This window comes from Bos grunniens, chromosome 12, assembly GCF_055505025.1.
Source record: "Bos grunniens cultivar Pamir isolate PY7600 chromosome 12, Bosgru_T2T1.0, whole genome shotgun sequence".
NCBI classification, from domain to species: domain Eukaryota; kingdom Metazoa; phylum Chordata; class Mammalia; order Artiodactyla; family Bovidae; genus Bos; species Bos grunniens.
The window spans coordinates 72287645-72311880 of record NC_141176.1 but is presented as its reverse complement, the minus strand read 5'-3'; the positions used below and the strand labels follow the sequence as shown (position 1 = coordinate 72311880).

At 39.6% G+C, this 24236-nt stretch overlaps 1 protein-coding gene across 3 annotated transcripts in view; it reads right to left on the bottom strand.

The window, feature by feature from the left end:
• LOC147361883 (ATP-binding cassette sub-family C member 4-like) overlaps positions 1-24236 on the bottom strand; it is a 228636-nt gene that overhangs the window by 92464 nt on the left and 111936 nt on the right. Inside the window, exons 26-27 of one of the 3 annotated variants that reach the window (XM_086328629.1) lie at positions 15276-15431; positions 1084-1173 (exon numbers count right to left, since the gene is read on the bottom strand). The exons of 1 other annotated variant lie outside the window; for it this stretch is intronic. In XM_086328629.1, the coding sequence (XP_086184755.1) occupies positions 1084-1173; positions 15276-15431 (246 nt within the window). The remainder of the gene's footprint in view (positions 1-1083; positions 1174-15275; positions 15432-24236) is intronic. One more of the 3 variants, XM_086328630.1, reaches the window with a different exon arrangement.

Genomic DNA, 24236 nt, shown 5'->3' with positions numbered 1-24236 from the left:
GGTAATATCGTTGTTTTCACAATATTGTTTCTTCCAATCCAAGAACATGGTATATCCCTTCCTCTGTCTTGCGTCATCTTTGATTTCTTTTGTCAGTATCTTGTAGTTTTATGAGTACAGGTCTTTTGCCTCCTTAGGTAGGTTTATTCCTAGGTATTTTATTCTTTTTGTTGCATACGTAAATGAGATTGTTTTCTCAATTCTTCTTTCTGATCTTTCATCGTTAATGTATAGGAATGCTGGTTCTTACTCTTTAAAAACAAAAGGCTGTGTTAGGTCCTAGGAGAAATTGAAGTCTGTGTATGGCTTAGAAGTCTAGGGTTTCTTCCATCAGTAGAACTGATTTGTAAAATGAGTGCAAATACACAAAATAGTTTGTATTAAAATACAAACTGACATCAACTTAATAGTCAAAATTATTTTCATGCAAGGGTTAAGAAATTCAAAGAAGTGGGGCAAGGGAAAACATGACAGAAATAACAGAAAATTCTCTAGAAATGAACCTACCCATATAAAAGCTGAGAAGATGTTCCAGGGTTCTGTTATCTGCATTAATGCTACAGCATTAGAATGACATAATTGCCAATAAATAATCATCATCAATTCTGACTATATAATTTACCTTTATAAACACATTCCTATGAAACTTCTATACTTTATTAGTATGCTCTTGTTTATATCTTTTAGTTAATAAGGAAAAACTACTATTGTCTCCACTTAGTAGATGTTTCCTAAGACCAGAGGAATAAAATGAATATTGGAGTGTAATGGAGTAATTAATTCACTAGGTCACTAGTAGAATTTGATCCCACAGTTTTAACATCTAATTGAGTACTCTGTTAAAAACAAGATAATGTATCTATTTGTTCAGGGTTCTAGGGAAATAGCTAAAATGAAAACATGTCACATTATATTGTTGATTTTCATCATCATCAATACACACATTTTTAAGTGCACCCATGTCATCAGTGTTTTCCTAGGGGGTAAACAAAGTCAGTGAAACTGATACGCTCCCCTTAATTATCTACAATGCTCTAAATGTAAACACACATAAGTTAATTACAGTTACTATTAATAAATTACCTCTTCTAAGGCATTCCACAGTTCATTATCCGTATGCTCATTAAAGGGATCCAGATTTTTCCTCATTGTTCCAGTGAATAAAACAGGTTCCTAAACACCCCAAAATAGTGAATGTTATTACCTTAACCTCTTTTCATTTTATTGCAATGTGTACAGAACATCAAAAGTAAAATACAAAAACATCTGAATTCATTCATTATTAATAATAAAGTTGAAAATGTATGTTCACAAAACAATATGTCTAAGATAATTTTCCATAGTACAAAGTGTGCTACAAAATATCTTCAGGACTACTGAACACTAACAGAAGAAAGTGTTGAAGACATTTTTTCATCTTAAGGAAAAAACTGAAGACAAAGATTTTATTTAAAAAAAATACCATTTTGGTAATAAATATCTGCTTAAATGCACACACAAACTGAATAAATAATTACATGGGAAACTTAACATCAAGATCTACATAAACTAAAAAACTGGAAATAGAACTGCCTTATGATCCAGCAATCCCACTGCTGGGCATACACACTGAGAAAACCAGAAGGGAAAGAGACACGTGTACCCCAATGTTCATCGCAGCACTGTTTGTAATAGCCAGGACATGGAAGCAACCTAGATGTCCATCAGCAGATGAATGGATAAGAAAGCTGTGGTACATATACACAATGGAGTATTACTCAGCCATTAAAAAGAATACATTTGAATCAGTTCTAATGAGGTGGATGAAACTGGAGCCTATTATACAGAGTGAAGTAAGCCAGAAGGAAAAACATCAATACAGTATACTAACACATATATATGGAATTTAGAAAGATGGTAACAATAACCCGGTGTACGAGACAGCAAAAGAGACACTGATGTATAGAACAGTCTTATGGACTCTATGGGAGAGGGAGAGGGTGGGAAGATTTGGGAGAATGACATTGAAACATGTAAAATATCATGTAAGAAATGAGTTGCCAGTACAGGTTCGATGCACGATACTGGATGCTTGGGGCTAGTGCACTGGGACGACCCAGAGGGATGGTATGGGGAGGGAGGAGGGAGGAGGGTTCAGGATGGGGAACACATGTATACCTGTGGCGGATTCATTTTGATATTTGGCAAAACTAATACAAGTTTGTAAAGTTTAAAAATAAAATAAAATTTTTTTAAAAAAGATCTACATAAACTGTCAATTCTGGTGTGACTGGGAAATAGCAATAACATGATTAGTAGAGGTTTGTGCCTCAAAGCAAACCATTAAATATTTACACACTGGCAATGAAGAATAAACTAGGCTATTTACTCCATTGATCAGACTGTCTTCTAGGATCTGAAATCTCTTCACATGTGTGAAATGAACATCCCCACATGTGCAAGGGGAATGTCAGCTCCTGGGGTCTGCAGCACCTCTGTCCATGGAGAGATCACCTCTGATTTTGGCATCAGCTGATAACCATGTTCTCTCATGTGTGTGTCAGGATGACTTGCCTAACAGAACTTCATTATTAACTGCAAGGCCAGGAGGACCTGAAACCCACTGTGACCTGTGTCATGATACTTTAATTTAAATAGTTCTTCCTACTCATCTGCTTCAGCAGGAGCCACAAGTAAATTACTCTGGAAATATATGCCTCCTCTAGGCTTCAAGAGAGAATCCTGTACATAAGCTCATGTAGCCCATTTACATTTTCTTCTGGAAGGCTCAGTAACCCAGGGCATAAGAATATGGGCAGAAGAGAAGAGCACAAATGGCTCCTTTCAGTGAAGGGGGCAGGACAAGGGGGAGGCATACATGTGGGAACAAAAGGAGACCTGACTCTTCCATAGTGCCCAGAACTGCTCGGAATCCCCTCGTTCAAATCCTGCTTGGCCTTGGGGCTGAACTTTCCTCCTCACTTCACAAAAGCCTGAGAGGAAAGATGAAGATAGGCAGACATTTATTTTTCCTAATCATGAGGAAGAACAATACTCAGGAAGTCTTCCAAACCATCCTTCAATATTGTCTCAGTTTTAAGTCTGGTGATAGAGAAAAGAATACAGAAAACTCAGGGTGTGCCACCAAAAAAAGAGATGTCCCTGAGCAAATCCACAATTAAAAACACATTATAAAGAAAGATTTATTCACACAGAGTTGATTAAGTGACCAATATGCCTCCAAAGCACTGAAAATCACTAGTAATACAATATTTTAGAATGAGTACTGAACTGAACTAAGAAAACCTGAGACCCAAATGTAAGGTCTCTCTTAAAACTCTTGAATTTAGGATCAAAGACTAAACAACCATCTAAACAATGGTAAGCATTCCTTGTCAGGGGAATAACCATCATTCTACTTCAGATTTTTATAAAAACTTGTTACTCTTTGTAATTATCAACCTTAAGATTCCCACATGCAGGCTATTTCTCATCCTTCAGCTGTCTCCATGAGGTTTACACAAGCGATGTAGCCAGGCAAGGGGAGGCTGGTCCCGCATATTCTTCCTTCTTTTCTTCTCCATCTTCTCTCCATTTTCCAGGTTCATTCAAGTAACCAGACTATTCCCTGCATATAATCTCAATCGGTGTTCTTTCTGGGGGACATATTTAACTACTTCAGATCCTGAGCACAAAGAACACACATATTTCAGCTACCTCTTGTGTTTAAGGAAATTATTTAAGAAGATCTTTCATTTTTGCTTATTCCTGAAATTCTGAACAGAAGTTGAGGAGTACCTTCTTAAAAACATAGTATTCATCTTTGAATGTTCCCCCCATGACTGATGGTCTATGTCCCCATTCTCCTGTCTCTGCTCCTACCCAGGTCCTTGTTACCATCACACCTCCCCCAGTTCTGACCTGTTCATGTGGGGTCAGCACTGACAGGCATGAGCCTTGGAGAAAGAGAGACCACCATGGAAGCTCTCTGCTGCTTCCAGGATCACAGGGACCAGGGATCCAGGGAAGATGGTGTGGGCCTGGCTCACCTAAGAGAGGCAACTCAAAGAAACAGCACTGGGCTGCCCTTCTGCAGAGTCTGCTCTCAGCTTTCTAAATTCCCTACATTGGGGTGTTGAGACACAAGCATCACTGCTTCCTACTCATTTGGGGGGAAGAAGAATGTAAGTTTTTGCACTTAGACAAGTAAATTCAAGTAACCAAACTAACAGATTTTCTCCACCTCTGCAACTAGCAAGACCCTGTAAAGACAAAGGGCTCTTGGTTGAAGAGGGATAAGATTTTGAGTATCTTCTCCTGACACATATCAGCCCATGACATACAAGTGAATAAACCCACTTCTAAACTGATATTGTCCAAATGAGGGACAGAGCAATAGAAGTAATATCTTCTCTCTTTGCTCCATACTTATTCACTCTTCCTATGGTTTGGGGAATCCTTTCAAGTGGGGTGGTAAGAAAAATGGGGAAAATATCTGATGAGTACAATACAGCTGAAGAATTGGTGCTTTTGAACTGTGGTGTTGGAGAAGAATCTTGAGAGTCCCTTGGACTGCAAGGAGATCAAACCAGTCAATCCTAAAGGGAATCAACCCTGAATATTCACTGGAAGGACTGATGCTGAAGCTGAAACTCCAATACTTTGGCCACCTGATGTGAAGAGCTGACTCACTGGAAAAGACCCTGACAATGAGAAAGATTGAAGGCAGGAGGAGAAAAGGATGACAGAGGATGAGATGGCTGGATGGCATCACTGACTTGATGGACATGAGTTTGAGCAAGCTCTGGGAGTTGGTCATGGACAGGGAAGCCTGGTGTGCTGAAGTCCTTGGGGTCACAGAGTCAGATATGGCTTAGTGACTGAACAACAACAGTTAGTGAAGAAAAATTAATTTGGAATCAGACAGTTCTAAGTTCTGATTCTACCACTTATAAGTTATAGGCTCAGGATAAATTATTAACCTTCCAAAGACTCAGTTCCCTTACTGAATGGAGTTAGCTTTGCAAGGCTTCTGCAAGACTCTGGAACAACATTGAAGTTCCTGGTGTGATGCTAACATGGACCAGAAGCCCAGCCCAATAGGGGACAGTAAGGAGTGGTGTTTATCAAACTGCAGGTGTAGTCAATGAATCAGGAAATTTAGTGCCTCGTGATCATCGTTTTGTCTTTTATATGAACTAGAATAGAACTGGTATCACAGAAAAAATCAGAGCACAGAGAAGAGTAATTTTGTTCTATAAAATTTCTGTTCCTCTGTGTGTGCATCCGTACGTGTGCACAAGCACATGAAATCATGATATGCAGCAGTTCTGTGGACCACAGTCAACAGCCAGTTGAAGTCACAAGCAGAGTAATTCAGTGTTCTGCCTCTGGAGCTGGGGATCTCTTTAATTTGAATCCTGTTAATATATTTTGGAAATTAATACCTTGGTTGTGTCATCTGCAAATATTTTCTTCCATTCCATAGGCTGCCTTTTCTTCTTCTTCTTCTTCTTTTTTTTTTTTTTTTTTGTAGTTTCCTTTGCACTGCAAAATCTTTTAATTAGGTCCCATTTGTTTATTTTTGCTTTTGTTTTCCATGACTTTATGGGACAGGTCCAAGAACATATTGCTGTGATTTATGTCAAAGAGTATTCTGCCCATGTCTTCCTCTAGGATCTTATCTTACAGTTCTTTAGGTCTTTAGTTCATTTTTACTTTGTTTTTGTATATGGTATTAGAGAATACTCTAACTTCATTCTTTTATGTATAGCTGTTGAGATTTCCCAGCACTATTTATTAAAGAAACTGTCTTCTCTCCATTACATATTCTTACCTTCTTTGTCTTAGATTAATTGACCATAAGCACATGAGTTTATTTCTGGGTTTCCTATCCTGTTCCATTAGTCCATGTGTCTGGTTTATGTGACAGGAAAATACTTTTTCATTTCTGTATCTTTGTAGTAAAGTCTAAAGTAAAGGGCTGTGATCCCTCCAGCTTTGTTCTTCTTTCTCAAGATTGCTTAGGCTATTTAAGCTCTTTTCTATTTCCCTACAAGTTAAAAAAATGGTTTTTCTGTCTAGTTCTGTGAAAAATGCCATTGCTAATTTGATAGGGATTGCATTGAATCTGTAAATCACCTTGGGTAATATGATCATTTTTAACAGTATTGATTCTTCCAGTCTAAGAACACAGTACATCTTTCCATCTGTTTGTGTCATCTTCAATTTATTTCATCAGTATCTTACAGTTTTTGAACTATAAGTCTTTTGTCTCCTTCAGTTCAGTCACTCAGTCGTGTCTGACTAGTTGCGACCCCATGAATCGCAGCATGCCAGGCCTCCCTGTCCATCATCAACTCGGACTCATGTCCATCGAGTCAGTGATGCCATCCAGCCATCTCATCCTCTGTCGTCCCCTTTACCTCCTGCCCCCAATACCTCCCAGCATCAGAGTCTTTTCCAATTAGTCAACTCTTCACATGAGGTGTCCTAAGTATTGGAGTTTCAGCTTTAGCATCATTCCTTCCAAAGAACACCCTTAGGTAGGTTTATTCCTAGGTATTCGTAGTGTTGTTTTCTTTTTCCTTTCCTTTGATGTGTTGGCCAATGGGATTGCTTTCTTAATTTTTCTTTCTGATACTTTGTTTTTAGTCTATATAAGTGCAACAGATTTCCATATATACAACAGATTATCAGCTCAATATCAAAGAAACAAAAAACTCAATCAAAAAATGGGTAGAAGACCTAAACAGACATTTATCCAAAGAATACATACAGATGGCCAATAGGCACATGAAAAGATACTGAATATCACTAACAATAAGAGAAATGAAGATCAAAACTACAAGGTATGACTTTACACTAGTCAGAATGGCCTTCATTTAAACGTCTACAAATAAATTCTGGAGAGAGTGTGGAGAAAATAGGACCCTCATACACTGTTTGTGGAAATGTAAACTGTTTCAATTATTGTGGGAAACAGTATGGAGGTTTCTTAAAAAAACAAAAAAGAGTTACCATGTGATACAGCAATTTACTCCTCAGCATATATCTGGGAAAAGGAAAAAACTCTAATTCAAAAAGATACATGCACCTCAGTGTTTACAGCAAAACTACTTACAATAGCCAAGATATGTCCATGAACATAAATCTTTGGACTATAAAGAAAGCTGAGTGCTGAAAATTTGATGGTTTTGAACTGTGGTGTTGGAGAAGATGCTTCAGAGTCCCTTGGACTGCAAGGCGATACAACCAGTCCATCTTAAAGGAAATCACTCCTGAATATTCATTGGAAGGACTGATGTTGAAGCTGAAACTCCAATATTTTGACTGCCTGATGAGAAGAACTGACTCACTGGAAAAGACCCTCATGCTGGGAAAGACTGAGGGCAGAAGCAGAAGGGGATGACAGAGGATGAGATGGTTGGATGGCATCACTGACTCTATGAACATGAGTTTGAGTAGGCTCCAGGAGTTGCTGATGGACAGGGAGGCCTAGGGTGTTGCAGTAGATGGGCTTGCAAAGAGTTGGACACGACTAAGTGACTGAACTGAACTGATGTCCATGGACAGATGAATGGATAAAGAAGATGTGCTACACACACACACACACACACACACACACACACACACAATTAAATATTATAAGCCATAAAAAAAAGAAATAAAGAATGCCACTTGCAATGACAGGAATGGACCCAGAGATTATCAGACTAGGTGAAATAAATCAAAGAAAGACAGATAGCATCTAAGATCACTTATATGTGGAATCTTAAAAATGACAGAAATGAACTTATTTACAACACAGAGATAGATGCACAGACATATAAAACAAATTAACAGTTACCAAAGAGGAAAGTGATGGGGAGGAATATATTAGAAATATGGGATTAATAGATACACAGTACTATATACAAAATAGATAAAAACAATCTATTTTATAGAACAGGGAACTATATGTAATATCTTGCAATAGCCTATGATAAAAGGATCTGAAAAAGAATATATATGTGTATATATATACCCCCCCACACACATATATATATATACATATATATATATATATATATATATATATATATATAACTGAAACTCTACAGTCTTTTGGACTGTGGGAGAGGGCGAGGGTGGGATCACTTGGGAGAATGTCACTGAAACATGTATAATATCATATACGAAACGAATCGCCAGTCCAGGTTCAATGCAGAATACAGAATGCTTGGGGCTGGTGCCCTGGGATGACCCAGAGGGATGGTACAGGGAGGTAGGTGGGAGGAGGGGTCAGGATGGGGAACACGTGTATACCCGTGGCGGATTCATGTTGATGTATAGCCAAACCAATACAATATTGTAAAGTAATTAACCTCCAATTAAAATAAGTAAATTTATAAAAAAAAAAAAAAAAACCTGAAACTCTGCTGTTCAATTGAAACACTGTGAATCAACTATACTTCAACTTAAAAAACAGACACACATAACATTTGAATCCTGGCTCTGCCCCTTACTTGATAAGTAGGATAAGCTCCCAGTGACTCAGTTTTTAAATCTGTCAGATAAGGATAACAACAAATTTTGAGGATTTAGCAGGAAATGGTGGAATAAGGAATTAAAATGTGTTAATGATTCCATAAATGTTAGGAATTATTATTCATACTTGTGTAACTTGTAAGGGACTGTAACTTGTGTAACTTGTCAGGGACTCTAACAAACACTAGAGAAACAAAATGAGAGATATAGGCCCTGTCCTCAAAGACAGAAAGAAAATAGGTAAGAATGTGGGGAGGGCTGAGAAAAAGGCTGGAGGTCTTGGTGGGGGATTGGAAAATAAGAGTGTGTACAAGTTGATGGTCAGGAAAGAAGCTGTGGGAGAAAAGCCAGAAGTCAAAATACAAAAATAGTTTAGTCTGATTTCTTGCTCTTGGTGGAAAATTTTAGATACATTTCTCTGTTATGCTTTTTCCCCAAAGTCCTATTGTGTTTTTGTGTGTGGTTTTATTTTGTTTCCTTGCTTTACTATTCATATTTATGTAAACAATTTAGTGGTGTTTTTTTTTTTTTTTTTTTTGCCTTTCAGCTGCATTTTATTTTTATTTTTTTTAATATATTTATTTATTTCAATTGGAGTTTTTAGTCCAGGTTCGATGCATGATACTGGATGCTTGGGGCTGGTGCACTGGGACGACCCAGAGGGATGGTATGGGGAGGGAGGAGGGAGGAAGGTTCAGGATGGGGAACACATGTATACCTGTGGCGGATTCATTACAATATATGGCAAAACCAATACAACATTGTAAAGTTAAAAAATAAAATTAAATAAAAAAAAGGATAAATATAAAGAAAATCACCAAAGACCAAGAACACATAAACAGAAATTAAAGAATAAAGTCATTTCAGTTCTCTTTACTTAAGTAGAAATTACACTTGAAAGGCCAGTGTCCTGATTTTTAAGAATAACAATTCCTGATGACTGAGCATTCCCAAGAATGAAACATGGGCACAAACACTACCTCACTAAGTTACATCTTCACAACAAATCTGTAGGTCAATTATTTCCATACCAGGTTTAAGGACAAGGATGTTGAAGCTTGGTAGCCGAGTGACATCATCAAGGTCCCACAGTTGACGAGGCAGAGTAGGAATATACTGTGAGCCACAGAAACACTTGGTCTACACTCTGAAACATTCTACCCCTGTCTGCCTCCTGAATGGCTTCCTGGGAATCTTTATGCATTGCAAGTTCTCTCAAGATTCTTTCTCTTTAATCAACCAACACTGCACCTTGGAGACAAAGGCATATAAAGTGGAATCTACATGGATACAAAGCTTAGCACTACTTTGTAAACACTCTCTCTGGAGTATGTACCTAGAACATGCTCAAAGGACGGAACAGAACCAAAACATGCTGTTGTCAAAGCATGTTTAGTCTTTACTCAGATGTACTTCCAAACATTATTGGCAGCCCAAGAATCATCTAATGCTATTTATTTACAGAGTTATTTTATGTACACAAGCATACAACATTTTCCTATTCAGTTCAGTTCAGTCGCTCAGTCGTGTCCGACTCTTTGTGACCCCATGAATCACAGCATGCCAGGCCTCCCTGTCCATCACCAAATTCTGGAGTTCACTCAAACCTATGTCCATCGAGTTGGTGATGCCATCCAGCCATCTCATCCTCTGTCGTCCCCTTCTCCTCCTGCCCCCAATCCCTCCCAGCATCAGGGTCTTTTCCAATGAGTCAACTCTTCACATGAGGTGACCAAAGTACTGGAGTTTCAGCTTTAGCATCAGTCCTTCCAATGAACACCCAGGACTGATCTCCTTTAGGATGGACTGGTTGGATCACCTCACAGTCCAAGGGACTCTCAAGAGTCTTCTCCAACACCACAGTTCAAAAGCATCAATTCTTCGGCACTCAGCTTTCTTCACAGTCCAGCTCTCACATCCATACATGACCACTAGAAAAACCATAGGCTTATCTAGACAGACCTTTGTTGGCAAAGTAATGCCTCTACATTTGAATATAATATCTAGGTTGGTCATAACTTTCCTTCCAAGGAGTAAGCGTCTTTTAATTTCATGGCTGCAATCACCATCTGCAGTTGTTTTGGAGCCCCCCAAAATAAAGTCTGACACTGTTTCCACTGTTTCCCCATCTATTTCCCATGAAGTGATGGGACCATATGCCAAAATAATGCAGGGCATGTTTCTAAAGCTTTGCATCCAAGGATATAAAAGGACTTTACAGACATGCCCTTTATTTCTACTAACTAATATTATATGGCCATTTCAGAGATGAGTACCATCAAGACATAAAACTTGGGAATCTAAGCTCATTTATTTTCTATTGTAACCACAAGTCATAAATCTAATAGTCACAGGAAATCTTTAAATATGGGGGCTGAATGTGCTCAAAAGTTGGTCTCATTTTTCCTTAAAGGGATACCTTTGACAAAAATGTTATAACTGTGATAAAATACACATTAAATTTTCTAGATTAACTGCTTTAAGTGCACAGTTCATTGGTATTAAATACATTCATATTGTCGTACAGCCATCACCACCATCCAGTCATAGATCTCCTTTCATCTTGAAGAACTGAAAATCTGTACCCATTAAACAACAACTCCCCTCTCCTGGCCACTCCTGGCACACAACATTCTACATCTTGTATCCCTGAATTTACTGTTCTCAGTTCAGTCACTCAGTTGTGTCCACTCTTTGTGACCCCATGGACTGCAGCACGCTAGGCCTCCCTGACCATCACCAACTACCGGAGTTTACCCAAACTCATGTCCATTGAGTCGGTGATGGCATCCAGCTATCTCATCCTCTGTCATCCCCTTCTCCTCCTGCCCTCAATCTTTCCCAGGATCAGGGTCTTTTCAAATTCAAATGAGTCAGCTCTTCACATCAGGTGGCCAAAGTCCTGGAGTTTCAGCTTTAGCATCAGTACTTCCAGTGAATATTCAGGACTGATTTCTTTTAGGATGGACTGGTTGGATCTCCTTGCCATCCAAGGAACTTGCAAGAGTCTTCTCCAACACCACAGTTCAAAAGCATCAATTCTTTGGCACTCAGCCTTCTTTATAGTCCAAATCTCACATCTATACATGACTATTGGAAAAACCATAGCCTTGACTAGACAGACCTTTGCTGGCAAAATAATGTCCCTGCTTTTTAATATGCTGTCTAGGTTGGCCATAACTTTCCTTCCAAGGAGTGTCTTTTAATTTCATGGCTGTGGTAACAATCTCCAGTGATTTTGGAGCTCCCAGAATAAAGTCTGTCATGATTTCCACTGTTTCACCGTCTATTTTCCATGGAGTGATGGGACCACATGCCATGATCTTCATTTTCTGAATGTTGAGCTTTAAGCCAACTTTTTCACTCTCCTCTTTCACTTTCATCAAGAGACTCTTTAGTTCTTCTTCACTTTCTGTCAAAAGGGTGGTGTCATCTGCATATCTGAGGTTATTGATGTTTCTCCCGGTAGTCTTGATGCTTCATCCAGCCCAGCGTTTCTCATGATGTACACTGCATATAAGTTCAATAAGCAGGGTGAGAATATACAGCCTTGATGTACTCCTTTCCCTATTTGGAACCAGTCTGTTGTCCCATGTCCAGTTCTAACTGCTGCTTCCTGATCTTCATACAGATTTCTCAGGAGGCAGGTCAGGTGGTCTGGTATTCCCATCTCTCTAAGAGTTTTTCAGTTTGTTGTGATCTACAAAGGCTTTAGCATAGTCAATAAAGCAGAAATAATTTTTTTTCAGGAACTCTCTCGCTTTTGTGATGATCCAGCGGGTGCTGGCAATTTGATCTCTGGTTCCTCTGCCTTTTCTAAATCCAGCTTCAACATCTGGAAGTTCACGGTTCACATACTGTTGAAGCCTGGCTTGCAGAATTTTGAGCATTAATTTGTTAGTGTGTGCTGCTGCTGCTGCCGCTGCTAAGTCACTTCAGTCATGTCCCACTCTGTGCTACCCCATAGACGGCAGCCCCTGGGATTCTCCAGGCAAGAATACTGGAGTGGGTTGCCATTTCCTTCTCCAATGCATGAAAGTGAAAAGTGAAAGTGAAGTTGCTCAGTCGTGTCTGACTCCTAGCGACCCCATGGACTGCAGCCTACCAGGCTCCTCTGTCCATGGGATTTTCCAGGCAAGAGTACTGGAGTGGGGTGCCACTGCCTTCTACCATTAGTGTGTGAGATGAATGCAATTGTGCAGCAGTTTGAGCATTCTTTGGCATTGCCTTTCTTTGGGATTGAAATGAAAACTGAACTTTTGCAGTCCTGTAGCAACTGGGGAGTTTTCCAAAGTCACTGTTTTATTGAGTCCAGCACTTTCACAGCATCATCTTTCAGGATTTGAAATAGCTCAACTGAAATTTCATCACCTCCACTAGCTTTGTTCATAGTGATGCTTCCTAAGGCCCGCTTGACTTTTCATTCCAGGATGTCTGGCTCTTGATGAGTGATCACACCATTGTGATTATGTGGGTCATGAAGATCTTTTTTGTACAGTTCTTCTGTGTATTCTTGCCATCTTGTCTTAATATCTTCTGCTTCTGTTAAGTCCATACCATTTCTGTCTTTTATTGTGCCCATCTTTGTATGAAAAATTCCCTTGGTATCTCTAATTTTCTTGAAGAAATCTCTAGTCTTTCCCATTCTATTGTTTTCCTCTATTTCTTTGCACTGATCACTGAGGAAGGTTTTTTTTTTTTTTTTTTTTTTTATCTTTTCTTACTATTCTTTGGAACTATGCATTTGGTATATCTTTCCTTTTCTCCTTTGCCTTTCGCTTCTCTTCTTTTCATAGCTGTTTACTACTCTAGGTACCTCCTGTTAGAATCATACAGTATTTGTCCTTTGTAAGTGACTTATCTCACTTAGCTTAATTTTCTCAAGGTTCATCTGTGCTCTAGCATGTGTCAGAAGTTTCTTCTTTTTTAAAGCTGAGTAATATTCTACTGTATGTATATGCACTACATTTTGCTTGTTGATTCATCTATCAATGAACCCTTGGGTGCCTCCACCTTTTTGCTATTGAGAATAATGCTGCTATAACATGCATGTTCCAGTATCTCTTCAAGACTTTTCTTTCACTTCTTTTGAGTTTATACTCTGAAGTAGAATTGCCAGGTCATATGATCATTCCATCTTTAACTTTTCAGAGCAACCACCAAGTTGATTTCCATAGTAGCTGCACTATTTCACATTCCTATCAGCAATGAACAGGATTCTAATTTCTCCACAGCCCTGTCAACACTTGTCATTTTCTTTTTTTCCTCTCTCTTTTCTTTGATAGCAGACATCTTAAGGGGTGTGAGGTGGCATTTCACTAGAGTCTGAAAATAATATCTTGGTTTTAAAAGTACTTAGAGTAATTCCAGGTATTTTCAAGGTCACGGGCAGGTAGCAACAGCTGTACCCAAGTCCACATTTGCCTTCCTTTGGTTTCCATGTTATACATGCTTCCTGATAAACTGGTATTTCAGGACACATTACTCTCACATTCCAGGAAGCACATTTGCCTGGCACATTCTTTCTCATCTCCTTTCTGTTTCTCATCTCAAGAGGGTATTTTTCTGGGCTTCCTTTGAGGGGTGGAAGATTACTAAGTATATAAATTAAAACTCTTTTTTTTTTAATTTTTATTTTATTTTTAAACTTTACAAACTTGTATTAGTTTTGCCAAATATCAAAATGAATCCGCCACAGGTATACATGTGTTCCCCATCCTGAACCCTCCTCCCTCCTCCCTCCCCATACCATCCCTCTGGGTTGTCCCAGTGCACTAGCCCCAAGCATCCAGTATCGTGCAAGTCTGTCAAAGCAGAAGGCAAGAGGATAGATGAGGACACAGGGCCTATGTTGCCCTTGGCTATATACCTGGAGGATAGTAATTTCTCAGTAAATATCACATAATTATGTTGAGTGAATGAACCACAAGAAATGACAGGAGTGTCTACCCTGCATATAACCCAGTCTCCAAAACTCTCCCTGAAAGTTATACTACTTTACGAAGAAGAAGAAAAGAAAACAGAATCAGATCCCAGGAAGAGATGGCCAACTCAACACTCCACCATCACAGCAGGCACATATGGGTCTACATGAAGCACTTCACCCTCACTGACCTCTTTTGTCCTCACAACAGATTGAGGGGGTGATATCATTATCAGCCTTGTTAGACAGAGAAAACCAAGGTATATAGAGACAGAATTCTGAGTCTTCTGCTCTTCCTTATTATTCTGTATTGCCTCCCTGGTGAAAATTATTCATTAATGGCTGAATTGTCAAAGTCTCCCCAAATCATCTATGTATACTATAATTCTCAAAGCCCCACAGTTTCACAGAAAGTTTCCAAGGAAGTAATAATAACTTTTGAAAAGAAGTCCTCATTTCTCACAGCAAAATTCCATCTGTAAGACACTTATTAATAAAATTCATGTTTCCCTATAGGAGCCTCTCCAGCACTAAACAAACCATTTGTCCCCCTGTTCTCAGAATTATATGATTATCAGTGAATAAACTTGTGTAAACTGAGAAAGTCTGAGTCAAGAAATCTATCTCAGTTATTAAATCACATGTACATGAAACTAACAAATGAACAAAAAAACAAAACCTGGTATCTGATGAAAGTATCTGCTGAAAATACCTGCTGCTAAAAATATGCTCTATTGGGAAAAAAAGGATCAACTCATTCACTTAATTTGAAAAAAAAAATTAAAAACACTTAAAATTAGATACCTTATAAAAGGAACATGTGACAGTGTTCTGCTGTGCATACCTGAAGTGCAACTGAAATTTTCTTCCTTAAATCATGAAGTCCAATACTGTTTGTCAAGATCCCATCAATATAAATGCTGCCTTCAGGTTCTGACAATCTAAAAAGGGCAGCAGTGAGGGAACTTTTTCCAGCTCCTGTTCTTCCCACGATGCCAAGCTGTAAAGAGACCCAGGGGGATGAAGAATCAACAGGACACACAAAACCCAGGAGAACCCTGATTGTTGAAGATGAATCTTAAAAGTTCAATTATATATAAAGAGTAGCCTGTAAGTTTCTCAGGGCTGCCCTGGTGGCTCAGATGGTAAAGCATCTGGCTGCAGTGCAGAAGACCTGGGTTCGATCCCCGGGTCAGGAAGATCCGCTGGAGAAGGAAATGGCAAACCACTCCAGTATTCTTGCCTGCTGAATCCCATGGACAGAGGAGTCTGGAGGGCTACAGTTCATGGGGTCACAAAGAGTCAGACATGACTGAGTAACTTCATAAGTTTCTCAAGCATGGCCCTGCTGACATTTTGGACCAGATAATTCATCGTTGAGGGTGGGGGACCTGTCCTGAATATTGTAGAATGATTAACAGTAGACATGAACCCACTAATACCAGACGCAACCCCCAAATAGTGGCAACCAAAAATGATGGAAAGTCACAAATGTCCCTGATTGAGATCACCATCATCCCAGGAATATACAATATATAGTGAATTTCATACCTTCTAAAAATGTCAGGCAATTTTATTTAGATTTCCCTGAATAAATATTTAATGTGCTGAAAACTGTTTTCTATAATTATAAGGAGCAGAAGGGGACGACAGAGGATGAGATGGTTAGATGGCATCACCAACTCAATGGACATGAGTTTGGGTGAACTCCTGGAGTTGGTGATGGACAGGGAGGCCTGGCGTGATGCAGTCCATGGGGTTGCAAAGAGTTAGACATGACTGAGTGACTGAACTGAACTGAATTGATCATTATGTGGTATGTTAAAGGGAGAGACATGTATGTGTATGCAGTTTGTGTGTGTGTGTGTGTGTGTGTAACTAGAATTCATAAATAAAGGAAGAAGACCTAAAAAAAAAATAATCTGCCTGCAGTGAAAAACTAGCAGTCTCCTAGGTGGTCCATAAGAAGTCAGCTTTTCAGTTAGTTTTATTCCTACTCTCTGGGTATTTTGACCTTGAGAATTACATGGGTAATTTTACAGAAATGTTGACATTCAAGTCAGAAGTGTTATACACAAACAAGTGCTCACTTTCTCAGGGATATTTTATTTATTTAAAAGGAATTATTCTTCGGTAGAAAAATGAAATCACTTCCTGATATTAAATATCTTAATTATATTCTATCTTGAAAGGAAACATCTTCAAATATAAAATGCAGGTCTCAGTCTTGAAAGACAGAGGTCAGGAGACAAAATGTCCATAATGAGATTAACAATGATACAAATAAAGTTTGCTATTTACATGAGACCCTTCATCGGAGCAGTTCAAAAGGCATTTTATTAATACATTAATACTTACAACTGAACCTTGGAAAGACACATGTCAAGTGTCAGTCTATTTATTAAAACCAAAGCAGAGAGAAATTAAATGCATTAACAGTAAGACAAGAATCAATACAAGGTAGGTAAAATGCTGGTGTTTGGTGGTTTAGTTGTTGAGTAGTGTCGGACACTTGCAATCCCATGGACTGTAGCCTGCCAGGCTCCTCTGTCCATGGGATTCTCCAGGCAAGAATACTGGGGTGGGTTGCCATTTCCTTCTCCCAAGCAAAATGCTGGTGGTGAATAAAACCACATTCAAATATATATATGCAGAAACTGGCCTATTTTATCAACAAACTTTTAAGTGAAAGAAAGTATTAGTCATTCACTTGTGTCCAACTCTTTGCAACCCGATGGACTGTAGACTGCCAGGCTCCTCTGTCCATGAACTTCTCCAGGCAAGAGTACTTGAGTGGGTTGCCATTTCCTACTCAAGGGGATCTTCCTGACCCAGGGATGGATCCCAGGTCTCCTACATTGCAGGCAGATTCTTTACCATCTGAGCCACCAGGGAAGCCCAACTGCAAATTCTCTGAAGGAAGCTTTCCAAGAGATGATTTCATCTCTATTTAAAATCTGGAATTGATGACAGTGTAAGATATGCTTGGATCATTTATAAATCAGTAAAGTTTTAAAACTCATGACTTTAAAAAAAGAACAACTAAATCTTTCTGAGCAATATAATCAGAATGCTTAGAACGTTTCATGTTTTCTGATTTGAATACTTCTAAAGTTTCAAATCTTAGTCTGTCAAATCAATCATGACATTTCAAAAATGAATTTATCTTTATAGGGATTAAACATAAGAAAAGTGGGTTTAGCTAATTTTACTATCTTATAAAGATAATACAATGACTATAAGACATTTTGTTGTTCAGTCACTCAGTTATGTCCAACTATTTGCGACCCCATGGACTGCAGCATGCCAGGTTTTCCTGTCCTTCACCATCTCCTGGAGCTTGCTCAAATTCATGTCCATTGAATTGGTGATGCCACCCAACCATCTCATCCTCTGTCATCTCATTCTCCTCCTGCCTTCAATCTTTCCCAGCATCAGGTTCTTTTCCAATGAAATGGCTCTTCAAAGTACTGAAGCTTCAGCTTCAGCATCATTTCTTTCAATGAATATTCAGGGTTGATTTTCTTTAGGATTGACTGGTTTGATCTCCTTGCTGTCCAAGGGATTCTCAAGAGTCTTCTCCAGCACCCCAGTTCAAAAGCATCAGTTCTTCAGTGCCCAGCCTTCTTGTGCCCAACTCTCATATCTATACATGACTACTGGAAAAACCATAGCTTTGACTAGATGCACCTTTGTCAGCAAAGTAATGTCTCGGCTTTTTAATATGTTGTCTAGGTTTGTCATAGCTTTTCTACCAAGGAGCAAGAGTCTTCTAATTTCATGGCTGCCATCATCATCCACAGTGATTTGGAGCATAAAAAATAAAGTCTATCACTGTTTCCATTGTTTCCCCATCTATTTGCCATCAAGTGATGGCAACAGATGCAATGATCTTAGTTTTCTGCATGTTGAGTTTTAAGCCAGCTTTTTTCACTCTCCTCTTTCACCTTCATCAAGAGGCTCTTTAGTTCCTCTTTGCATTCTGCCATTTGGGTGATATCGTCTGCATATCTGAGGTTACTGATATTTCTCCTGGCAGCCTTGATTCCAGAGTGAGCTTCATCCAGCCCAGCATTTCACATGCTGTACTCTGCATGTAAGTTGAATAAGCAGGGTAACAATATACAGCCTTGAAGTACTCCTCTCCCAATTTTGAACCAGTCCATTGTTCCATGTCTGGTTCTAACTGTTGCTTCTTGATATGCATACAGGCTTCTCAGGACATTTTGTACCTTACATTAATCCCTAATTCATATAATATAGCTGTGCCATTCTCTGCATGCAGGCAGGTCATAGTGTGTATATATGTGGCTCATCTGTTCTGTCTACAGGCAGGCCTCAAAGACATTTTGTATTTGGCTCCAGACCACCTCAACAATATGAATATCAAAATAAAGCAAGTTATATGAATTTTTTGTTTCTCTGTGCAAATAAAGTTTGTTTATACTATGCTGTAGTCTAATGATGTACAATAGCATTATATAAGGTAATAGTATATACCTTAATTTCCAATATTTTATTGCTAAAAGAATGCTAACCAGCTGAGCATTTATAGGGTAGTAACATCAACAACCACTGATCACAGATCTTGATAATAAATATAATAATAACAAAATGGTTTTAAATATTGCAAAAATTATCAAAATGTGACAGAGACATAAAGTGAGCAAATGCTATAGGAAAAATGGTGCCATTGTACTTGCCTGACACTGTCATTGTCATCTGTGAAAGAGATCTCTGAAAGAGATGGGAATACAAGACCACCTGACCTGCCTCTTGAGAAACCTATATGCAGGTCAGGAAGCAACAGTTAGAACTGGACATGGAACAACAGACTGGTTCCAAATAGGAAAAGGAGTACGTCAAGGCTGTATATTGTCACCCTGCTTATTTAACTTATATGCAGAGTACATCATGAGAAACGCTGGGCTGGAGGAAGCACAAGCTGGAATCAAGATTGCCTGGAGAAATATCAATAACCTCAGATATGCAGATGACACCAACCTTACGGCAGAAAGTGAAGAAGAACTAAAGAGCCTCTTGATGAAAGTGAAAGAGGAGAGTGAAAAAGTTGGCTTAAAACTCAACATTCAGAAAACTAAGATCATGGCATCTGGTCGCATCACTTCATGGCAAATAGATGGGATACAGTGCAAACAGTGGCTGACTTTATTTTTCTGGGCTCCAAAATCACTGCAGATGGTGACTGCAGCCATGAAATTAAAAGACGCTTACTCCTTGGAAGGAAAGTTATGACCAACCTAGATAGCATATTCAAAAGCAGAGACATTACTTTGCCAACAAAGGTCCATCTAGTCAAGGCTATGGTTTTTCCAGTGGTCACGTATGCATGTGAGAGTTGGATTGTGAAGAAGGCTGAGCGCCGAAGAATTGATGCTTTTGAACTGTGGTGTTGGAGCAGACTCTTAAGAGTCCCTTGGACTGCAAGGCGATCCAACCAGTCCATCCTAAGGGAGATCAGACCTGGGTGTTCATTGGAAGGACTGATTTTGAAGCTGAAACTCCAATACTTTGGCCACCTGATGCGAAGAGCTGACTCATTTGAAAAGACCCTGATGCTGGGAAAGATTGAGGGCAGGAGGAAAAGGGGATGACAGAGGATGAGATGGTTGGATGACATCACCGAGTCAATGGACATGGGTTTGGGTGGATTCCGAGAATTGGTGATGGACAGGGAGGCCTGGCATGCTGTGGTTAACGGGGTCACAAAGAGTCAGACACGATTGAGTGACTGAACTGAACTGAACTGACACAGCATTGCCATAAATGTCCAATTTTTTAAAGTATTATCTGTGAAGCACAGTTTAACAGGTATGCCTGTATCTCTGAGTGTTCTCACATGTAAATCAACACACATCAGGACACAGGTGAGAACTGATCTGCGAGAATGTGTTTATGTTCCCATGTTATCAGCTCCACTGAAACTGATCCATCTGTGTAAACATGAACATCTGTAAACTTTGGGCAAATGGACTGAGATATGTAGGGGCACTGAGGACTGCTCATCACCACAGGACTGTGAGTTCCAAACTCCAGTGAAGAGAACTAAAAAACCAGGGGACTTCCCTGGGATTCATTACAGTGGTTAAAATTCTGTGCTTCCTCTGCAGGAGGCATGGATTCGATCCCTGGTCAGGAAACTAAGATCGCACATGCTGCATGGCCCTAGGCCTCCCAAAGAGAAAAAAAGCAACTCAAAGAAAACCTGACTCTGATTATTCCAGAGTTCAGTCATCAAAGCTATAGTCTGAATGTCTTTTCTGAGTAACCAAAGGGTTTACCAATTGCCCATGGAGAGTGTCACCAGTATCAGTAACCTTACATTCTTCAATCTAAAGACATGTGGGGGACTTCCCTGGTGGCTCAGTAGTAAAGAATGTGCCTGCCAATGCAGGAGATGTGGGTTCAATCCCTAGTCCAAGAGAATCCCACCTCCTGTGAAGCAACTGAGCCCGCGCACCACAACTATTGAGCCTGTGCTCTAGAACATGGGAACCACAACTGTTGAGCCCACATGCCACAACTAATGAAGCCCTTGCACCCTATAGCCCATGCTCTTAACAAGAGAAGACACCACAGTGAGAAGCTCACATGTGGCAACTAGAGAAAAGCCCGAGCAGCAACAGAGACCCAGCCCAGCCAAAAATAAATAGATACAATTATAAAGACACTTGGAGAAAATCTTCTGTTATTTGCTTTGCAGTGGCCCCTTTCCATTTGTCTAACCAGGTTGCTCTCTGATGATGACATTTATTAGCACTTTCTCCTGGATCTCTCTTCACACATCAAACTCAACATAATCAACACCCAATGCTCCACACAAAACAACACCTTCATCCATCTTCCCCACTTTACTCTCATTATATCTTTCCTAGGCTCACAGTGTTTAAAAAACAAATTAAAATAAACTCTTTCCTTAATCAGAATCAGGGCAAATGAATTTGAAAAGTAAATAAATGCTAGCTATACCCCAGCACTCTGGAAAAAAACAAAAAAATAAAACAGTCTTAAATGATTTTTTTACTTTCTAGGCTTCTGTGTGTGTTCTTTCTGTTGTTGTTGTATTTTTTCATGTGTTCTTAAGGACACAGTTCACATATTTAAACAAAATGGGATTAATGTGAACATACCGTTATATGTGTTTTCATTAAATATTTCATAAAATATTTATTTTAATGCTTGCATAATATTATAGTACATGTGATCATTTATTTAAGAAATCCTCTAATGCTAGATATTTAGGCAGTGTCAAATAGTTAGCTATAATAAATAACTCTGTGTTAAATATCCTTGAAGCTAAATATTTGCAAACAACCATAATCATTTCCTTCACATAATCTCTCAGATATGAAATTGCTGAGAGTCAAGTGTGAACCCCTTGGACAGCAAGGAGATCAAACAAGTCAATCCTCAAGGAAATCAGTCCTGAATATTCATTGGAAGGACTGAAGCTGAAACTCAAATACTTTGGCCACCTGATATAAAGAGCCAACTCATCGGAAAAGACCCTGATGCTGGGAAAGATTGAAAGCAGGAGGAGAAGGGGATGACAGAGGATAAGATCATTGGATGGCATCACTGATACAACGAACAAGAACTTGGGCAAACTCCAGGATATGGTGAGGGACAGAGAAGCCTGGTGTGTGTCAGTCCATGGGGTCGTGAAGAGTCAGACACGACTAGGTGCCTGAACAACAACAACAAAGTATGAACATTTTCAGATGAAGTGGTTAAGCTGCTAACCTACCATTCAGAAGTATGTTACCATTTTTTACTACCACCCATTTCCCTGCACGTTCACAAATCCAGGTTATAGCTTTGTTTTAATCAACATCAACTTGATTTCAAAAAGTGGAATCACTTTCCCAGGATGTCTTGCTGGAGGCATAACAGCTCCTGGCTCCCTGCTGCCTGCACCTGCCCACTCAGGTCCATGTGCTCTCACTTCTCAGATTAAGCTCCTGATTGCCAGCTCAGCACCCAACACTCCACCCCAGGACATCTCTTCTACAAAACTGTCCTCTGTAACCTCTCCATCCTTCATGTACACGAATTAGAATCCTTGGCATCAGTAGGTAGTGGTGAGGGTTGAATGTAAAAATGCGTGTTACAACCTTGGTAGTTAATTTTCCCGGATGTTTTGCAGGTGTCTAGGTCTTCATTCACTGGATCAGGGCATCGTGTTTTTGCTTATTCTGGTCTCACCTCCTGGAATGCCTTTCACACCCATTTCCACCTGCTGAAACCCTAACCACATGCCATTAAGTCTGTCTCACATGTCTAATTCCTTGAAAATGCTCTCCCTGTCCCCTCATGTGGGCTTGTTCCAACTCTAACAGATGTTATATAATTTTATATAAATGTCTATAAAAACTGTGACCTCATTCTAGCTTACAAAGCTAATATAGACATTTTCTTGTTTCTTCAACTAAACTGTATTTGTTGACATCAATTCGATTGGATTTGACTGTATTGGATTTGACTTTTTCTTATTTGTATTACCTGTGGTGTCCTGAGACAAACTTCCACTGAAAGCTGAGATTTTTAACTCAGGCCAGAGAAATTTATGGAAACTCTATTACCATATTATTTAGGTATAAGGTAAATCAGAGAGAGACAGACACAGCAGATGGATCCTATAGCTGTAAATACAACTTCAAATGGCCAACACCTCATTCTTATGGGATAGAAACCTTCCACAATGTAAGTGGTTTTGGTCATTTTACACCCTATGGAAATGATGACCATTTTGTCCAAGCATTTACTCTGGGTGCTTTACATGTCTTATGTTGTTTAAGTTGTACATCAACCCTACAGGTTACATCCTATCACTTCCATTTTGCACAAGAAAAGATTGAGGCTTAGATGACTTAGTCTGTCTGAAATATCAAAGCCAGTAAGTAGAAGGATGGGACTCAAATCCATGTCTGTTGGCTTCTTTTCCATCTGCTGATGGGCCTCCTTATCACCTGGATGGCCTGACACCTTATTGTATCCCTCTATGTAGCTAGAACAGAGGAAGTGAGGAGAGGTGTAGTTGCAGTTAAAGGAACAGGCCTACCATAGAGATCTTACATGTTAAAGCATGATGTGGACACTGGCATCCATGTGAGTGGGAGAAAAGAGGGTACCTGAGGTCAGGTGGGCCGGCAGTCAGTAGAAAGAACTAGCACCCACAGCCAGATTGAGAGAGAAACCTACAGCTAAGTGGGACACATGGTGCCTGGGGAACAGGCCAAACAGACCTGATGCCCTGCTTGGGGCATCAGGACTCCCTTCTGATCCCATGAGGTGGTGAAAGAGCCGCACACACACTGCTTGGTCTGTGTATGGGTCACATACACTGGTCTGTCTTTGACTCCGGGTCCAGGCAGGGCTGAGCCTGTGGGAATCCCTCTTGTCCCTGCAGGAGGCTGGTGTGGGGAAGGCAGGAGCAGGATGAAAACTGCCTATAATGAAAACAGACTCCACTGGAAAGACACAAAGAAATACAGCGGAATCATGCAGAATTAGATTATCATGTAAAGGCATGATTTATAGAGAAAAAAAGTAAAATATAGTGGCACAGAGCATTCTAGAACCTCCTGCTCAGTCACAAGAGAGATTTGGGGATTCTTGAGTTCAGTTTTAAATTGTCAAAGGACATTTCTTGGGAATCACTGGTTATCAGTCATCAAAAACTGCCCATGGGAGAGAAAGGAGGTCATGTTCAGATGCAAAGCTGAGTCAAGAGGTCTGGGTGAGACTGAGACTCTGCTTTTCTAAGGAGCTCCAGGAGATGCAG